General features: G+C 39.7%; 1 protein-coding gene across 1 annotated transcript in view; it reads right to left on the bottom strand.

Annotated features, from left to right (window-relative positions):
• Positions 1-1,942: 1,942 nt before the first annotated feature.
• The window catches only part of LOC307118026 (uncharacterized protein), a gene marked incomplete at its 5' end in the record, with an annotated part of 31,141 nt that continues 15,737 nt past the window's right edge, over positions 1,943-17,346 (bottom strand). Inside the window, 10 exons of the mRNA XM_079803318.1 lie at positions 1,943-2,838; positions 2,926-3,067; positions 3,140-3,327; positions 6,723-6,864; positions 7,152-7,325; positions 8,386-8,546; positions 8,818-8,970; positions 11,825-11,984; positions 12,125-12,363; positions 17,163-17,327. Coding sequence (XP_079659444.1) covers positions 2,654-2,838; positions 2,926-3,067; positions 3,140-3,327; positions 6,723-6,864; positions 7,152-7,325; positions 8,386-8,546; positions 8,818-8,970; positions 11,825-11,984; positions 12,125-12,363; positions 17,163-17,327 — 1,709 coding nt within the window. The 3' untranslated portion in view covers positions 1,943-2,653. The remainder of the gene's footprint in view (positions 2,839-2,925; positions 3,068-3,139; positions 3,328-6,722; positions 6,865-7,151; positions 7,326-8,385; positions 8,547-8,817; positions 8,971-11,824; positions 11,985-12,124; positions 12,364-17,162; positions 17,328-17,346) is intronic.

Below are 17,346 nucleotides of genomic sequence, written 5' to 3' on the forward strand. Positions count from 1 at the left end.
TTTGTATCGCGAATCAATGTGATGAAACAGAAATAAAAGGAAAATAAAACATAAAAACTGTACAAAAATGACAAAATCCATAAAAAAAAGTTTCAAAATGATCAAATGATGCAAAGTTAGTCTTTTTTCTATAAGGACCTTCGGGCATTGGTTTACAAAGTAAAGTGTCATTTCTTCATTTCTTCTGCTGAATGTAGTTGAGATTGCCGAGTCGGCCGTGTTGAATCAGTGGGTAATGTTGATTTCCCACCACAGAACCTGCAAGAGGGGCAGAAATGGGCGGTTATAAGAGGACACGTTTCCATCTGTGGCTGGTAAACACCATCTAGAGAAATGACTATTCAGAGTTAACTTCATGTCTATGGATAACATCTGTTGTGTGCAGCAAATAATGTGTTTCACATGAACAGCAATGTCAAGAAAACATCTCAAGGTCATAATCAAAAATAGTCAAATAAATACTTTTCTACATAAAGAGAATGAAGCCAACTTTTACCAACATTAAAGTCACCATGAAATCAAAATGGAATATTGGAATAAAATAAATTATGGAATATTGCTGTAATTTACTATAAACTAATTATCTGTGCACATCATTATTTTTTTAAATTCATGTGCCTTGCAATCTTTAATCAGAATATCTTCCCCTCCTTCTTGCAGTAACATCTCTTCTCTTCTCTGATGATGAGAGCGGGGCAAACTGTCACTCACATGAGATCGACCAATAGCAAACCACAACCATCCAAGCGATTCCACAATCCCCGCCATACATTTGTTCTTGTTTGAGAAGCGGTTCCACTCGGATATACTGCACAATAGAGAAGAAAATACCATTTCCATTTAATTACGACTTTAAATTAAGGCAACACATATTGGTTTATTTTTCCGTGATTTTTTCTCTCCATTACAAGTCACCAATTCCAATATGACTTGAGTAAAAGTCTTAAAGTATCTGTTTTTTTACAGTACTTACAGACTTTCAAAGACTTGTGCATATTTTTCTTCATTATTGTAATGGCCTCTATATTGGCTTTAGTCAGGTCTCTCTCTCCAGACTGCAGATGGTTCAAAATGCGGTAGCTCGCCTGTTGAGGGGTACACGAAAGCGGGAATATATTACCCCTGTTCTCGCCTGTCTTCACTGGTTACCTGTCCATTTCAGGATTTTGGTTTTAAATCTCTTAATGGTTTAGCACCTAAATATCCTTCGAACCTGATTAAGCTTTTATGCTGCGCTAAGAGCTCTTAGGTCTGCTGACCACTTGCTTTTAGTTGTCCCACGGGCAAAGTTGAAAAGCTGGGGTGACCGAGCATTTGCAGTGGCGGCCCTAAAGCTCTGGAATAGTTTGCCCCTCTATAATAGACAGACTTAAACACTTGTTTTTAAATCTTGCCTAAAAACTTATTTTTATATTCTGGCATTTGATGCTATGTGAGCTGCTTTTTTATTGTTTTATTGTGTGTTACGGTTTTCCTTTGTGCTGTTGACTGTTTGTATCATTGATATTTTAGTTTTATGTGTGTACAGCAGTTTAATAAACAAAAACTTACTGTTTTTAAAAAGTGTTTTATAAATAAACTTTGACTTGAATCCCATGTTGTACGACTGCAACGAGTGTACGAGTTCAACGTGGGATTCGCAAAACGCTTGCTCTGGAAAGATGGGTCAATACCTAGTTTATTTGGACCAGTTTGCTCCTCAGAATCACAACCTGTAAATATAATTAATTATTGGTATATACATTTTCTACCGGGTGTTCAAAAGACGTAGTTTTGGGTTATATATTGTGTAGGTCTCCTGCTAATCGGCTAACTCACGTCTTACTGAAATACTTCTGCTCATCAGCTGTGGCGACTATTACCTAAAACTGTGTCTATTAATGCAGACTGCGTGTCATTCTTAGTACTTTGAGTAAAGAAAGGATGGAGAAAGATTTGTTTTGCAAACTTTAATGTTACATCAGTCATTCATGTTAGTGCTCGGCTAACGTATGCGCGGTTACTGAAACAGTTCCCACATGAGCACCGCAATAAATCAGAAATACACACATGGGTTTGTTGATGGACACACACTTATTAATGCTGATGGTGAGGAATTACAGCTGCAACATCTCATAATGTACCTCAAAATGAGTAGCGTATCACTGAGAAACATCCTGGTTGAGTCGTCCTTGCAATGGAGGTTTGAGTTGTACAACCAGTTCTTCCAATGTTTCATCATCGATTCGGACTTGCACTGGGATTGAGGAAAAACCGATGTCATTGTTACTGTCCTTACAGTGTGTACAATTGTTTATGGTAATGGGTATTTGTTTCGGATGTGCGCTGTACGCGGTAGACCAATCACAACAGACTGGGCCATCTGACCAATCAAAGCAGATTAGACCAATCACAACAGACTGGGCCATCTGACCAATCAGAGCAGAGTAGCTCTCGGAAAGGAGGGATTTAGAGAGACTGATTCATCCATCGAGTCGTTTGAGAATCATTGAACACTGTGGTGATGTGCAAAGTATATTATGAGAAAATAAAACGTTTTTTGACCTTTGATGCATTTAAATCTGTTGTAGGAGACCTCCAAAACTAAATCAGGAGCCTTTAAATCGCATAATAGGGGCACTTTAATGTCGGAAAAGTTACTGATGGTCAATCCTTAGGAAGCTCTGCTCTGGCATATGATGTCGTATGCATCAGGAGAGCGGACCAAACTGAAAATCCCATTCATGTCCGGCCACTGCACACCAGGTGGCCAGGAGAAACGAATGCGCTGCAAGAGAGAAGTGATGAAGAGGAAGAGCTCCATCTTAGCCAGGGTCTCACCGGGACACACCCTCGGACCTGATAAATGGAGATAAAACATAGTCGGTTTCAAATCTAGTTGGGTTCGCTCTTGGTCTACTGATGTCGTTGTCACAGGTGACTCACCCAAGGAGAAAGGGAGGAAAGACTCTGGTTTGAAGAATTGTCCATTATCGTCTAAGAAATTCTCTGGGTTAAAAGTGTCTGGATACTTCCAGTGCTCCTTATCACTTAAAATTGCTGTTAAGTTAGTCAGTATCTCGGTGCCCTAGAAAGACGATGTTTGTTAGTTGAACAATTTCAATCAGGAAAAACAACACATCCAGGCTCCATTCATTACCTTGGGAATGTCGTATCCTCGTAGTTTTATGGGCTGAGTTGTTTCATGCATCAAGTTAGTGGGTACAATATTGCCAAAGCGCTGAAACTCATGAACAGTTGCGTTCGTGTATGGTAGTTTGTCACGGTCATCCATGCTGGGAGAGCGGTCGTAACCCAGCACCCGAACAATCTCCTCATGACATCGTTCTGTAACGAAATTAAAGTTCATGTGTGTATGTTTCCCAATGTGAAAATACAAAAAGCAAGCCACTGGAAGGCTGACCTCCTGAAACACTGTTGTGTCGCTTTCAAAACCTACTCCAACTCAAACAATGGTGTGTTTGGGATGTAGCACCTGTGTGATATAGGGATGCTCATATTGACCGTTTAACCGTTAACCGATAGTATGAATTTTGACCGATTAATACTATCAGTTAAACGGTTTAAAAGGTGTTTTTTTTTTTTTGCTGCATGGTCACCACATTTTTATAAGAAACAATATTGAGTCTATTAAACACGACAGAACAACAAATATATCAGTGAGAACACTCGTTTTAACAGCCTACATACACCGGGACTGCATTTGACTGCATATCACAATTTTCCCAATGTTGATTCTTCTTGCAATCGTAATGAAATGGACTGTGGCCTACATTAAACCTTTAAATAAAAGGTTTACACAGTCATATACAATAAACGAGCTTGCACAGCGACAGGAAATAAAAATTAACACAAAAAACCTGCCTACCTTACCAGAGCATGTCAGCAAAGCAAAGCGGAGCTTCACTCATTTACTGCTCACCGGTAAAATGACGTGCGCTCAAATCCCTCTCCGACATGACATTTCTCAGTACTGTAGCCTACTATGCTTGTAGCCATTAAAACACGTAATTAGTTTCAGCTTAAATATTATAATGTTATTTTTTAATTTAATTTACGTTGAAAAGTGAACAGGACACATAAGATGCATAATGTCAGAAGACGGGGGTCTTCAATAAGTTCAATAACACTTCAATATGTTTTGTTTTGTTGAAAGCCTTTCTTTAAAGTGAATTTCGTTTTGTATAAATTGTATCTTAATTTTAATCTATGTTTAATCAACCAAATTGCCCGGATTTAAAGGTCCCGTTTTTCCTGTTTTTTTGAAGCTTTGATTGTGTGAAATATAACTTGTGTTCATGCTTCGCGTGTAAAAAAACCCAGTATTTTTCACACAATTTACTTATCTGTATACCGCTGTTTTCACTGTCCTAAAATTAGCTTGAGGATTTCCCTGTTCTATGAAGTCCCTCCTTCAGAAATACGTAACGAGTTCTGATTGTGCCAGCGGTTCCCGTGTTGTGATTCGACAGCAGCTTACACACGTTGCCCGGAAAGGTCACACCTCTTACCATAACGGGGAGATGTATGCGCTCAAAGTACAGCCCCTGAAGGCCAAACAAAGGTGATTTGACTCCGGGATGAAAATAACAGCGTCTCGACGACATGGCGACAAACACACTCTACGAACGCAACACTTCCTCTTCTCCACGAGGGAGCAACAAGACCACGCCCCCTTTTTCGTGTATTCTTGTGGGCGGAGGTTAGTCAACAAACTGTTCTACTGACGTCATTAAAGCAGGGAGTACAGGGATGTAGTCCAGACCGACCGTTCGCTGTAGGCTTTGAAAGGGAACTTCTGTTAAATAAAATATCTCGCTTGGCATTGAACTTTGAGCTTTATAATTTTACAGGTGTTATTTATACTCTAACAGCAACATTACACACTAACTAAAGTTTGAAAAATGGGATCACGAAGAACAGGACCTTTAATAAATAATAAGCAAATAGTATAGCCTATAACAGACAATGACATGGAGGCAGCGTGAACAACGGCTTAAATGAACAACTAGAAAAGAAAAAAAACTTTAGTCAGGGGCAGCTCTAACTATTTATTACAGATAGACCTATATTTTATCCAGCATGTCACAAATTGAGTTCTGGGTTGAGCGTGCGGTGCGGAGCGGAATGAGCTTCATAAATGAATGTAATTGTTTTAAAAACATAATTCAACAAATAAATAATATTTTTTAATGGGCCACTTAAAATGTTTATTACAAATAAATTACAAATAAAAACAAATAAAATGAACAAAAATATGCATTGCATTTGCAATCCTTTGAAATCCATTGCAGCACCCCAGGCACCCCCACTTCCCGCGCCCCTGCACCCCTTAGACATACTACTTTAAAAAAAAAATGTAAAACCAGTAAAGGTGTGGATTGAGGTAGGCTTGCTATTTTTATATGATTAAAAAAAACTTAGATTGACGGGAAAAAAACTATTCCGGTTCTTCAAATGGATTCAGTGTTTTCGTTTTGTCATCTTAATTTGTTAATTATTTAAGTGAAAAATATTTAGTGTCAGCTTATTTATTTTATGCATTTTTAAAAAGTTTTATTCTGTTTTTCTCTGTTGTCAGAAACGCTGCAGGTGTGTGAACGTTTGATAATGTGAATCCAGGTTCTGATGTTGTTTTGATCTGTTCTGTATGCTGCGGTTTGCACAGTAAAATAAACCCGTGGTCACAGACACCTATATGACCTATATGAGGTCACAGACACTCTTCAATTGTATATTTATTTAATGCCAATTCAATATTATAATCTAATCAGTTAACGGTTAATAATCGGATAATGAGCAGCGGTTGTCGGTCGGGAAAATTAATCGCTTTGAGCATCCCTAGTGTGATACAATAAAAATCTGTATAAACCTAGTTGCCTTTACAAATTATGCAATACTATTTCCATTTGGCTACTAAAAGCACAAAAAATGCATGTTACAACTTTGACACAATATAAAAAGGCAATATTACAGTGCAGAACAAAAAAACCAACAGCTCTTGCAATAAAATACATTTTTGTACATAATATTGTCTTGCATATGCAAGAAGGTTTGACAACAAGACCAAATGGTTCTGGTTTTTGTGCATCTCAAAACCAATCGTGACATGCCAAGCCATGTTTGAATATGCGAAAGTACAAATGAGATTCGAGAGCTGTGGAGGAGGGGATTTTCTGGGAATAATGACTCAAATTAGGTCTGTTCCTCAAACAAAAGCAACTGACTTTGATAGAAGACAGAATTCTCACTTTTAGGTAAACCAACCCTTAAAATGCATGCAAACTATACTTATCACCTTTATATCTACATTTACGAACTAGGCAGATCCAAAGCGAATTAGAGAGCACGCATACATTTATCAATTCATGCATTCAAGCAATGTTAAATGGATAGTTCCCCCCGAAATTAAAATTCTGTCATCATTTCCTCACCCTCAAGTTGTTCCAAACCTGTATGAGTTTCTTTCTTTTGTTGAACACAAAAGATGATATTTTGAAGAATGTTGGTAGTCAAACAGTTGACGTAGCCATTGACTTCCATTGTAGGAAAAAATACTATGAAAGCCAATGGCTACCGTCAAATGTCTGGTTACCAACATTCTTCAAAATATCTTTGTTTGTGTTCAACAGAATAAAGAAACTCAGGGTTGGAACAACATGAGGGGGAGTAAATGACATAACTTAATTTTTTGGTTGAGCAAGCCGTTTAAGCCTAAGTACCTTGTACATCTGGGTATTGTGCCAAGTAGATGAGCCCCCATCTGATGGTGGTTGATGTGGTGTCGGTTCCAGCCAGGAACAAATCAGCAGCTGACATAATCATGTTATCCTCGTGAAACGTGGAGTCCTCGTTGGACTTTTGCTGCCCCAAGGAAAACAGAAAGCATTTCAATTGATCCATGCATGTCTAGTTATCTAGCAGCCTACCGTGATTTCACCTTGTAGGATATTGTTGGTCTTAAAACAAATTTCCTATAAGAGTTAGAAATGGAACTGGGGGTCTGAAGAACATTTTAGGGGTAGTTCATAACACAAGATGTTCATTCAAGAACATGTTTTACTTGGCAAAATCGCTGCCACCTTTCCAAATAGTAACTACCATCAAAGAGTGGATTAAAAAGCTTCTAGAACGGTTGGTCGTGATCTCACTTTCTCAATCTCCAGCAGGTAGGCATCAATGTAGTCCCGTGGACTGTCTGGATCCAAAGTTTCTCGGTGTGCTTTGATTGCTTCCCTTAAGAAATTCTTCACCTCATCACCGTTCTGATAGATTTTCTGGTGTGGCCCTGGGAAATGTTTGATGATGGGAAGTAAGTTGAACACCTGGAAAAGAAAAAGGCTACAGATAACTATGCAGCATCAACAGCAAAATTTTCATTTTAACCTGCTCCAAAACACCTGCGTCCTAAATCACATAGTCCCAGAATAGGTACTTCTTTTGAGTAACTATTTCATGAGCATTAAAGGGGTGATGAACTGGCTTTTTTATACTGTTTTCTGAGGTCAACTTATGACATTCACATGGTTTTTACATTGAAAAACATCATAATGAATAAGTAATAGGCTATTTTTTACCCTGGTTTTGAGCCTAGCTCCTGAAACGCTCTGTTTTTATGGGCGTGCCGCATTCAAGACTTGGAAGTAAACGGCCACTGCTATGATTGGATAACAGTTTTGCATATTATAATGAGTTCCGACTCCCCCGTCAGTAAAAGTGGGGAATAGTTTTGAAAACTTTCAATGTGGAAAAATGCCAACTGGAATGATTTGCCCATACATGTTCGACCCAGAGTCTGATCCAGAATCGCAGGACAATGAACCAACAACACCTCAAATACAAAGGATACTCCAGCCTGTGACACAGAGGTAAGCTATCGCTAATTATGTTTAGTTAGGCACGTACACATAATCAGTAGATATCAAACGATCTGTAACAATGCAATACTAACACATAAACATTTTTTTACTCACATAAGTGTGTTGTGTCATTCCTGTTAGATCCAATATAGAAGGCACCCCATCGTTTTTTTAATCTAATTCTGTCTGCAAATCCAGTCTCTACCTGTCTTGTTTACAAAAGAATCTGCGGTGAAATGAATCGAAAAAACGCTCAACGTTTTACCCACTTGAGCTGGAACTTCATTAAAAATAAAGTTAAACCATATTCCTAATATTGGAATCTGAAGGAAGCTTATGCAGCGACTGTGTTCTTCCACAACCAGGCTTTGCACAAGTTCGGTGGGCGGGGCTACAGAATTAGGCGTTCTCCAAAGAGTAACAATGCATTGTGTCGAAAACTTATGGGAATGCAGACAGTAGAGTGAGATCCAGTTGGATACTAGGACAGTGTTTAGCTAATAACGTTTTTAACACTTGTTCATACCTGCCCTACAAGTGAACCTATGTGATTGACGTTCTCCTTCAGGATTTCCAGAAGGTATGCAAAGTTCTTGTTATCATAGTCGAACCGTTCCCCCAGGACGATGGAACATATAATGTTGGAAACAGCATTGTATATTGCATGTTGTGGGTCGAAAGGCTTGCCTTCAACAAAGAAAACCATGTGTTAGTTTTTGGCAAGGAATGCATTAATAGTTAAAGAGAATTAAAAGTTGAAATTTAGCTAGCTTGCTGACTAAACAACTGGTTTAATGGCATTTGAATGATTGAATTGATGATGCACTCACGTCCACGTACTTGCGTAAAATAGCATGTGTAAAGTTTGTTTAGAACTCTAACAAAGACAAGGTGGGACATAACAGAGTACAGCACCTCAAAACACTGAAAACATTCACAGACTAAAATCCTCAATTACCTTCTGATTTGAGCATTTCAGAGAGTAGGTAACTGCTTTCCTCTGTCACGCGTTCCTCCAAAGATTTCTTTCCCAGGCCAAAATTCCTGAGCGTGTGCAGAGCAAACCGTCTCTGCTGCCTCCAGGCGTGACCAAACGTGGCCATTATTATACCTGATGGAAAGAGAACAGACCTTCGGACAAAGTTAAGCAAAGACAGACAGACAGACAGACAACTTAAACAGATGCAAAGGTCTACCAGCCCCAAACATCTTGACCAAGACAGTCTACCAAGTCGAACATGGCCTCATTGCCGGGTAGAGTCCCAGATCTAGACTAGCAGTAGATTGCTTGAGGCCCAGATCCAAACCAAGCCAACGAGTCGTCAAGTCATCTTACCTGAGCATTTGAATGCACAGATATTTTCATAATAACATGAGCCAACTGGAACGAAGAACATGACTAGCATGATTTATATTAAAAATGGTAAGCAAGCGCTGCTTTGTTTAGGGTTTGTGTATCAGCAGTTCTAGTTTTTGTTTCCCTTATTGAATGACGATTGATGAGCGATATTTACTCACATGCTGGCGCAGAACGCACATGCTAGTTGACAGTCGCCTTTAATCTTTTTGGTGTGTTCAAGCGTAGCTTTTTGGCCGAGAGGCAGAAAGACGCCATCTTTCGTCGCCGCTAGTTCTTTGACATCGCTTGGTGTGTCCCGGGCATAAAGGGTTAGTTCACCGAAAACTGAAAATTAGCCCATGATTTACTCAACCCTCAAGTCTTCCTAGGTGTATATGACATTCTTCTTTCAGACGAACACAATCAGAGTTATATTAAAAATGTCCTGTCTCTTCCAAGCTTTAAAATGGCAGTGACTGTTGGGTCATTTTTGAAGTCCATAAAAGTGCATTTAGCCATCATATAACTGCTCCACATGGCTCTGGGGGGTTAATAAAGGCCTTATGAAGGGTAGCAAAGCGGTTGCGTAAGAAAAATATCCATATTTAAAACTTTATAAAGTAAATTATCGCACACCAGTTATGCTCGTCAGGCGTAGTGTAAGCATTTTGAACTGTGAGAGGCATTACACTTTTTTAAGTTAAATACATAAGACTGTCTGCCGGAAGCTAGATAATTTACTTTATAAAGTTTTAAATGCCCATAACCACTGGATATCTCCAAAGAGCTGAACATACCCACCAGCGAGGCCCTTCATTTCTTATTTGGGCTACGTACTGACACATTTGCCTGTAGGTTTCTTTGAAGCAGCCGCTCCGATGCGGCGTGAGAATGAATAAGAATGTCTTGCCCAACGCTTGCCCCGCGACTTCAACAACAGGGAGAAACTGTTGTTGTTATAATCAGGGTCGTTTTATATTCAGAACTATATGATAAATTCCTTTTTCCAACTCATCAAAATTCGGATGTACAGTGCATCTGGAAAGTATTCATAGCGCTTCATTTTTTCCACATTTTGTCATGTTACAGCCTTATTCCAAAATGTATTAAATTCTTACAATACATCATATTGACAGCGTGAAAGAAGTTTGTTTGAAATCTTTGCAAAAAAAACAACAACAAAAAACACATGTACATAAGTATTCACAGCCTTTGCCATGACACTTAAAATTGAGCTCAGGTGCTCCTGTTTCCACTGATCATCCTTGAGATGTTTCTACAACTTGATTGGAGTCCACTTGTGGTAAATTCAGTTGATTGGACATGATTTGGAAAGGCACACACCTGTCTATATAAGGTCCCACAGTTAACAGTGAATGTCAGAGCACAAACCAAGCCATGAAGTCCAAGGAATTGTCTGTAGACCTCAGAGACAGGATTGTATCGAGGCACAGAACTGGGGAAGGGTACAGAAACATTTCTGCAGCATTGACGGTCCAAATGAGCACAGTGGCCTCCATCATCCATTAATGGATGAAGTTTGGAACCACCAGGACTCTTCCTAGAGCTGGCTGTCCGGCCAAACTGAGCAATCGGTGGAGAAGGGCCTTAGTCAGGGAGGTGACCAAGAACCTGATGGTCATTCTGACAGAGCTCCAGCGTTTCTCTGTGGAGGGAGAAGAACCTTCCAGAAGAACAACCATCTCTGCAGCTCTCCATCAATCAGGCCTGTAGGTTAGAGTGGCCAGACGGAAGCCGGAAGAGTTTGCCAAAAGGCACCTGAAGGACTCCCAGACGACGAGAATCAAAGTTCTCTGGTCTGTTGAAACAAAGATTGAACTCTTCGGCCTGAATGGCAAGCGTCATGTCTGGAGGAAACCAGGCACCGCTCATCACCTGGCCAATCCCATCCCTACAGTGAAGCGGTGGTGGCAGCATCATGCTGTGGGGGTGTTTTACAGCGGCAGGAACTGGAAGACTAGTCAGGATCGAGGGAATGATGAATGCAGCAATGTACAGAGACATCCTTGATGAAAACCTGCTCCAAAGCACTCTGGACCTCAGACTGGGGCGAAGGTTCATCTTCCAACAGGACAATGACCCTAAGCACACAGCCAAGATAAAGGAGTGGCTACGGGACAACTCTGTGAATGTCCTTGAGTGGGCCAGTCAGAGCCCAGACTTGAACATCTCTAGAGAGATCTGAAAATGGCTGTGCACCAACGCTCCCCATCCAACCTGATGGAGCTTGAGTAGTCCTCAAGAAGAAAGAAGAAAGGGAGAATCTGCCCAAAAATAGGTGTGCCAAGCTTGTAGCATCAAACTCAACAAGACTTGAGGCTGTAATTGGTGCCAAAGGTGCTTCAACAAAGTATCGAGCAAAGGCTGTGAATACTTATGTACATGTGATTTTTATTTAATTTATTTTTTTATAAATTTGCAAAGATTTTAAACAAACTTCTTTCACATTGTCATTATGGGGTATTGTTTGTAGAATTGAGGAAAAAAATAATGAATTAATCGATTTTGGAATAAGGCTGTAACACAAAAAAATGTGGAAAAAACTGGATGCACTGTATTAGTACACTACAACACCAACATCTTCAAATTAATACATTTTACTGACCATATCCATTACTGATCCAGTTTAGAAGTGGTACAGGTGGCCTTCCTGAAAAAGAGGATCCATTTTGAACCAGGGCTTCCTTCGTGACCTGGATTGTATTGAGCATTATCGCTGGCTTCCTCCCGAGATACAAAGTGGTCATCTCTCCATACTGAGGCATCTACTCGGAGAAGATTTCACAGCACTTCAACACAACTAAAGTGGTTTAGACATCATCTCACTTAGCACAAGCAGAACATAAGACACATTATTGCACAAAAACAAAGCCTCTATTACTATAAGCTGAAAGTAAAGACTCACTGATCTCAGAAACTCCATTGGGTTCTTCAAAAAATGTGGCATAGTACCCACAAAGGGCAGAGGTCTGGGACCAGGAGGAGTTCGACCTCTGTAGGAATTAATCCTGATGGTCTCAAACAGAACCAGAATGATCAAGCCCAGAAACAGAGCCAGGCCAACAGAGGCCAGGTCTAACTTCATGAGAGTCGCCCACATGATTCCTTTCAAGACAAACACAAGAGCAGCGGACGACTGTGGGGCTTTATAAACAGAGCGAAAGAGGGAGGAGACCGTGGGAGAGTAAGTTTGACATGCCAGTCCATGCTTGTGTACAAGTCTTTACTGCTAATGCTGCAAGGTTTGAAACATTCAAGACATGAAGATATGATTATATTTCTGCAAAACACTAATTTTACCTTTATAAACTAGCTAGATCTAAGGGAAGACGTTCATTCACTGCAATGTGGGGCAAGTTTAGTAAATAACTGACAAGCTCAAAGCTCTCTACTACACACCAGTGGAAACGGTCTACACCCTGATCTCGTCTTTGTTATTGAGATTAGGCAAGAGGCCTGGAAAAGGGAGTATAGGTGACAGCAAAACTATAGCATGAGTTTTCAGTTCAGATTTTTGCAGTCATGCATATTTATACATTTTGCAGCAAGTAAAAAAAGGTACTACTAAAATATATATAGAAAATATTAGGCAACACAGCAGCATGTTGATTTGCTTTTTCTTTATTTTATTTTTTTGGTCTTTTCTTGATTTTTTTCTGCTCTTTTTGTCTGTTTTCTTGGTTTGCTATAGGGAAGATTTTGGCACTACATAATTGTCTTATTGGGTTGTTATGTTCAATTTTCCTATCTAAAGCCTTTGTCCTTATGCAAGCAAAATAGGAATACGGCTAATACAAATAAAGTGAATACATTTTAAATCCTTTTTTTTTTTTACACATAAAATAAAAACACTTTTTTGGACACCTCCAAAATAGGGGTATTAAAATATCTGACATATTGTATCACAAATCAATGTGATGAAACACAGAAATAAAAGGAAAATAAACATTTACATTTACATTTATGCATTTAGCAGACACTTTTATCCAAAGCGACTTACAACTTGCGAGAACAGGAAGCGATCGGTCATGAAGAGTCGAGTAAGCAAAACAAGTGCCTGAAATACTGAGTCCGTGTACATTGCTCAGTGTAGCACAGGCTAGAGTAGGGAGGGAAAAGGGAAAAAAGAGAAAAAGAACGTTTTTAGTTTTTTTTTATGAGGTTAAGTGGTCACGGAAGAGCTGAGTTTTTTGTTGTCTTTTGAATGTTGTCAATGATTCTGCGTTTCGGATGGCGGTGGGAAGATCGTTCCACCAGCTCGGAACGTTGAATGAAAAATGTTCTGGAAAGATTTTTTGCCTCTCTGTGATGGTACATTAAGCTGTCGCTCCTTAGCTGAGTGAAGGCTTCTGGTGGGGGTGTAGACTCGTAGAATCGAGTCAAAGTATGCAGGAGCTGAGCTTGTGGTGGCTCTATAGGCAAGCGTCAGCGCCTTAAACTTGATGCAAGCAGCGAGTGGTAGCCAGTGCAGAGAGATGAAGAGAGGTGTGACGTGGGTCCTTTTGGGCTCGTTGAAGATAAGACGTGCTGCTGCATTCTGGATCATTCGAAGTGTTTGGATCGAACAAGATGGGAGTCCAGTCAGAAGCGCATTACAGTAGTCAAGTCTGAAATAACCAGGGCCTGGACAAGAAGCTGTGTTGCGTGCTCTGAAAGGAATGGTCTGATCTTCCTGATGTTGTGGAGCGCAAACCTGCACGAGCGAGCTGTCTTAGAAATGTGTTCTTTGAAGGACAACTGGTCATCAAATGTTACTCCAAGATTTCTGACTGACTTTGATGGGGAAATCAAGGATGTACCTAACTGGATGGTGAAGTCGTGTTTTATAGTAGGACTGGCATAGAAGACGTGAGATGTCCGCCAGAGAGCTTGAGATTCGTGCAGCTACTGTGGGATCATCTGGTTGGAATGAGAGGTAGAGCTGTGTGTCATCAGCATAGCAGTGGTATGAGAAGCCATGTGCCTGTATGATGGGTCCCAAATGAAGTAGTGTAGATGGAGAAGTGGAGAGGTCCAAGCACTGAGCCCTGAGGCACCCCAGTGGTCAGGTGATGATCTTTGGATTCCTCTCCTCTCCAGGCAACCTTTAAATACCTACCTGTGAGATAAGACTCAAACCAAAAATAAAACATAAAAACAGTACAAAAATGATAAAATCCATTTGAAAAAGTTTCAAAATGACCAAATGATGCAAAGTTAGTCTTTTTTCTATAAGGACCTTCGGGCATTGGTTTACAAAGTAAAGTGTCATTTCTTCATTTCTTCTGCTGAATGTAGTTGAGATTGCCGAGCCGGCCGTGTTGAATCAGTGGGTAATGTTGATTTCCCACCACAGAACCTGCAAGAGGGGCAGAAATGGGCGGTTATAAGAGGACACGTTTCCATCTGTGGCTGGTAAACACCATCTAGAGAAATGACTATTCAGAGTTAACTTCATGTCTATGGACAAAATCTGTTGTGTGCAGCAAATAATGTGTTTCACATGAACAGCAATGTCAAGAAAACATCTCAAGGTCATAATCAAAAATAGTCAAATAAATACTTTTCTACATAAAGAGAATGAAGCCAACTTTTACCAACATTAAAGTCACCATGAAATCAAAATTGAGAATTCATTTTTATGTAATATTGCTGTAATTTATTATAAATTAATTATCTGTGCACATTATTATTTTTTTAATTCATGTGCCTTGCAATCTTTAATCAGAATATCTTCATCAACCTCCCTCTTGCAGCAACATCTCTTCTCTTCTCTGATGATGAGAGCGGGGCAAACTGTCACTCACATGAGATCGACCAATAGCAAACCACAACCATCCAATCGATTCCACAAGCCCCGTCCTACATTTGTTCTTGTTTGAGAAGCGGTTTCACTCGGATATATACGGCACAATAGAGAAGAAAATACCATTTCCATTTAATTACGACTTTAAATCAAGGCAACACATGTTGGTTTGTTTTTTGGTGATTTTTTGTTGTTGTCTGTTTCCTTGGTTTGCTAAAGAAAAGTTTTTGGCTTTTTTAACAGCATAATTGACTTATTGGGTTGCTATGTTTAATTTTCTATGTTATTGCTATGTTATGTGCTATGCTATATTGTTTAAAAAAAAGCAAACATGTTTCATGTTGACAGTAATTGAAATGTCCATGTTACTTTGGACATGAAAACCATACTTGAGTAAAAGTACAGATTCCTTACTGCGAAAATGTCTCCATTACAAGTTACGAGTCACCAATTCCAACATGACTTGAGTAAAGGTCTTAAAGTATCTGTTTTTTACAGTACTTAAAGACTTGTGCATATTTTTATTCATTATTGTAATGGCCTCTATATTGGCTTTAGTCAGGTCTCTCTCTCCAGACTGCAGATGGTTCAAAATGCGGTAGCTCGCCTGTTGAGGGGTACACGAAAGCGGGAATATATTACCCCTGTTCTCGCTTGTCTTCACTGGTTACCTGTCCATTTCAGAATTAATTTTAAGATTTTGCTGTTTGTTTTTAAATCTCTTAATGGTTTAGCACTTTAATATCTTTCAGACCTGATTAAGCTTTTATGCTGCGCTAAGAGCTCTTAGGTCTGCTGACCACTTGCTTTTAGTTGTCCCACGGGCAAAGTTGAAGAGCAGGGGTGACCGAGCATTTGCAGTGGCGGCCCTAAAGCTCTGGAATAGTTTGCCCCTCTATAATAGACAGGCTTAAACACTTGTTTTTAAATCTTGCCTAAAAATTTATTTTTATAGTCTGGCATTTGATGCTATGTGAGCTGCTTTTTTTATTGTTTTATTGTGTGTTATGGTTTTCCTTTGTGCTGTTGGCTGTTTGTATCATTGATATTTTAGAAATGATATTTGCATAATGCCCGCCTATGTTGTACGACTGCTTCTCAAATCTCGGAGTTCAACGTGGGATTCGCAAAACGCTTGCTCTGGAAAGATGGGCCAGTACCCAGTTTATATGGACCAGTTTGTCCTCAGAATCACAACTTGTAAGTATAATTAATTATTGGTGTATACATTTTCTACTGGGTGTTCAAAAGACGTAGTTTTGGGTTATATATTGTGTAGGTCTCCTGCTAATCGACTAACTCACGTCTTACTGAAATACTTCTGCTCATCAGCTGTGGCGACTATTACCTAAAACTGTGTCTATTAATGCAGATTGTATGTCATTCTTACTACTTTGAGTAAAGATAAAGGATGGAGAAAGACTTGTTTTGCAAACTTTAATGTTACATCAGTCATTCATGTTAGTACTCGGCTAACGTATGCGCTGATACTGATACAGTTCCCACATGAGCTCCCCAATAAATCAGAAATACACACATGGGTTTGTTGATGGACACACACTTATTAATGCTGATGGTGAGGAATTACAGCTGCAACATCTCATAATGTACCTCAAAATGAGTAGCATATCACTGAGAAACATCCTGGTTGAGTCGTCCTTGCAATGGAGGTTTGAGTTGTATAACCAGTTCTTCCAATGTTTCATCATCGATTCGGACTTGCGCTGGGATTGATGTAAAACCGATGTCATTGTTACTGTCCTTACAGTGTGTACAATCGTTTATGGTAATGGGTGTTTGTTTCCGATGTGCGCTATATGCGGTAGACCAATCACAACAGACTGGGCCATCTGACCAATCAAAGCAGATTAGACCAATCACAACAGACTGGGCCATCTGACCAATCAGAGCAGAGTAGCTCTCGGAAAGAAGGAATTTAGAGAGACTGATTCATCCATCGAGTCGTTTGAGAATCATTGAACACTGTGGTGATGTGCAAAGTATATTATGAGAAAAATAAAGCGTTTTTTGACCTTTGATTTAAATCTGTTGTAGGAGACCTCCAAAACTAAATCAGGAGCCTTTAAATCGCATAATAGGGGCACTTTAATGTCGGAAAAGTTACTGATGGTCAATCCTTAGGAAGCTCTGCTCTGGCATATGATGTCGTATGCATCAGGAGAGCGGACCAAACTGAAAATCCCATTCATGTCCGGCCACTGCACACCAGGTGGCCAGGAGAAACGAATGCGCTGCAAGAGAGAAGTGATGAAGAGGAAGAGCTCCATCTTAGCCAGGGTCTCACCGGGACACACCCTCGGACCTGATAAATGGAGATAAAA

The sequence above is a fragment of the Gobio gobio genome (assembly GCF_949357685.1).
Source record: "Gobio gobio genome assembly, chromosome: 21".
Taxonomy (NCBI): Eukaryota; Metazoa; Chordata; class Actinopteri; order Cypriniformes; family Gobionidae; genus Gobio; species Gobio gobio.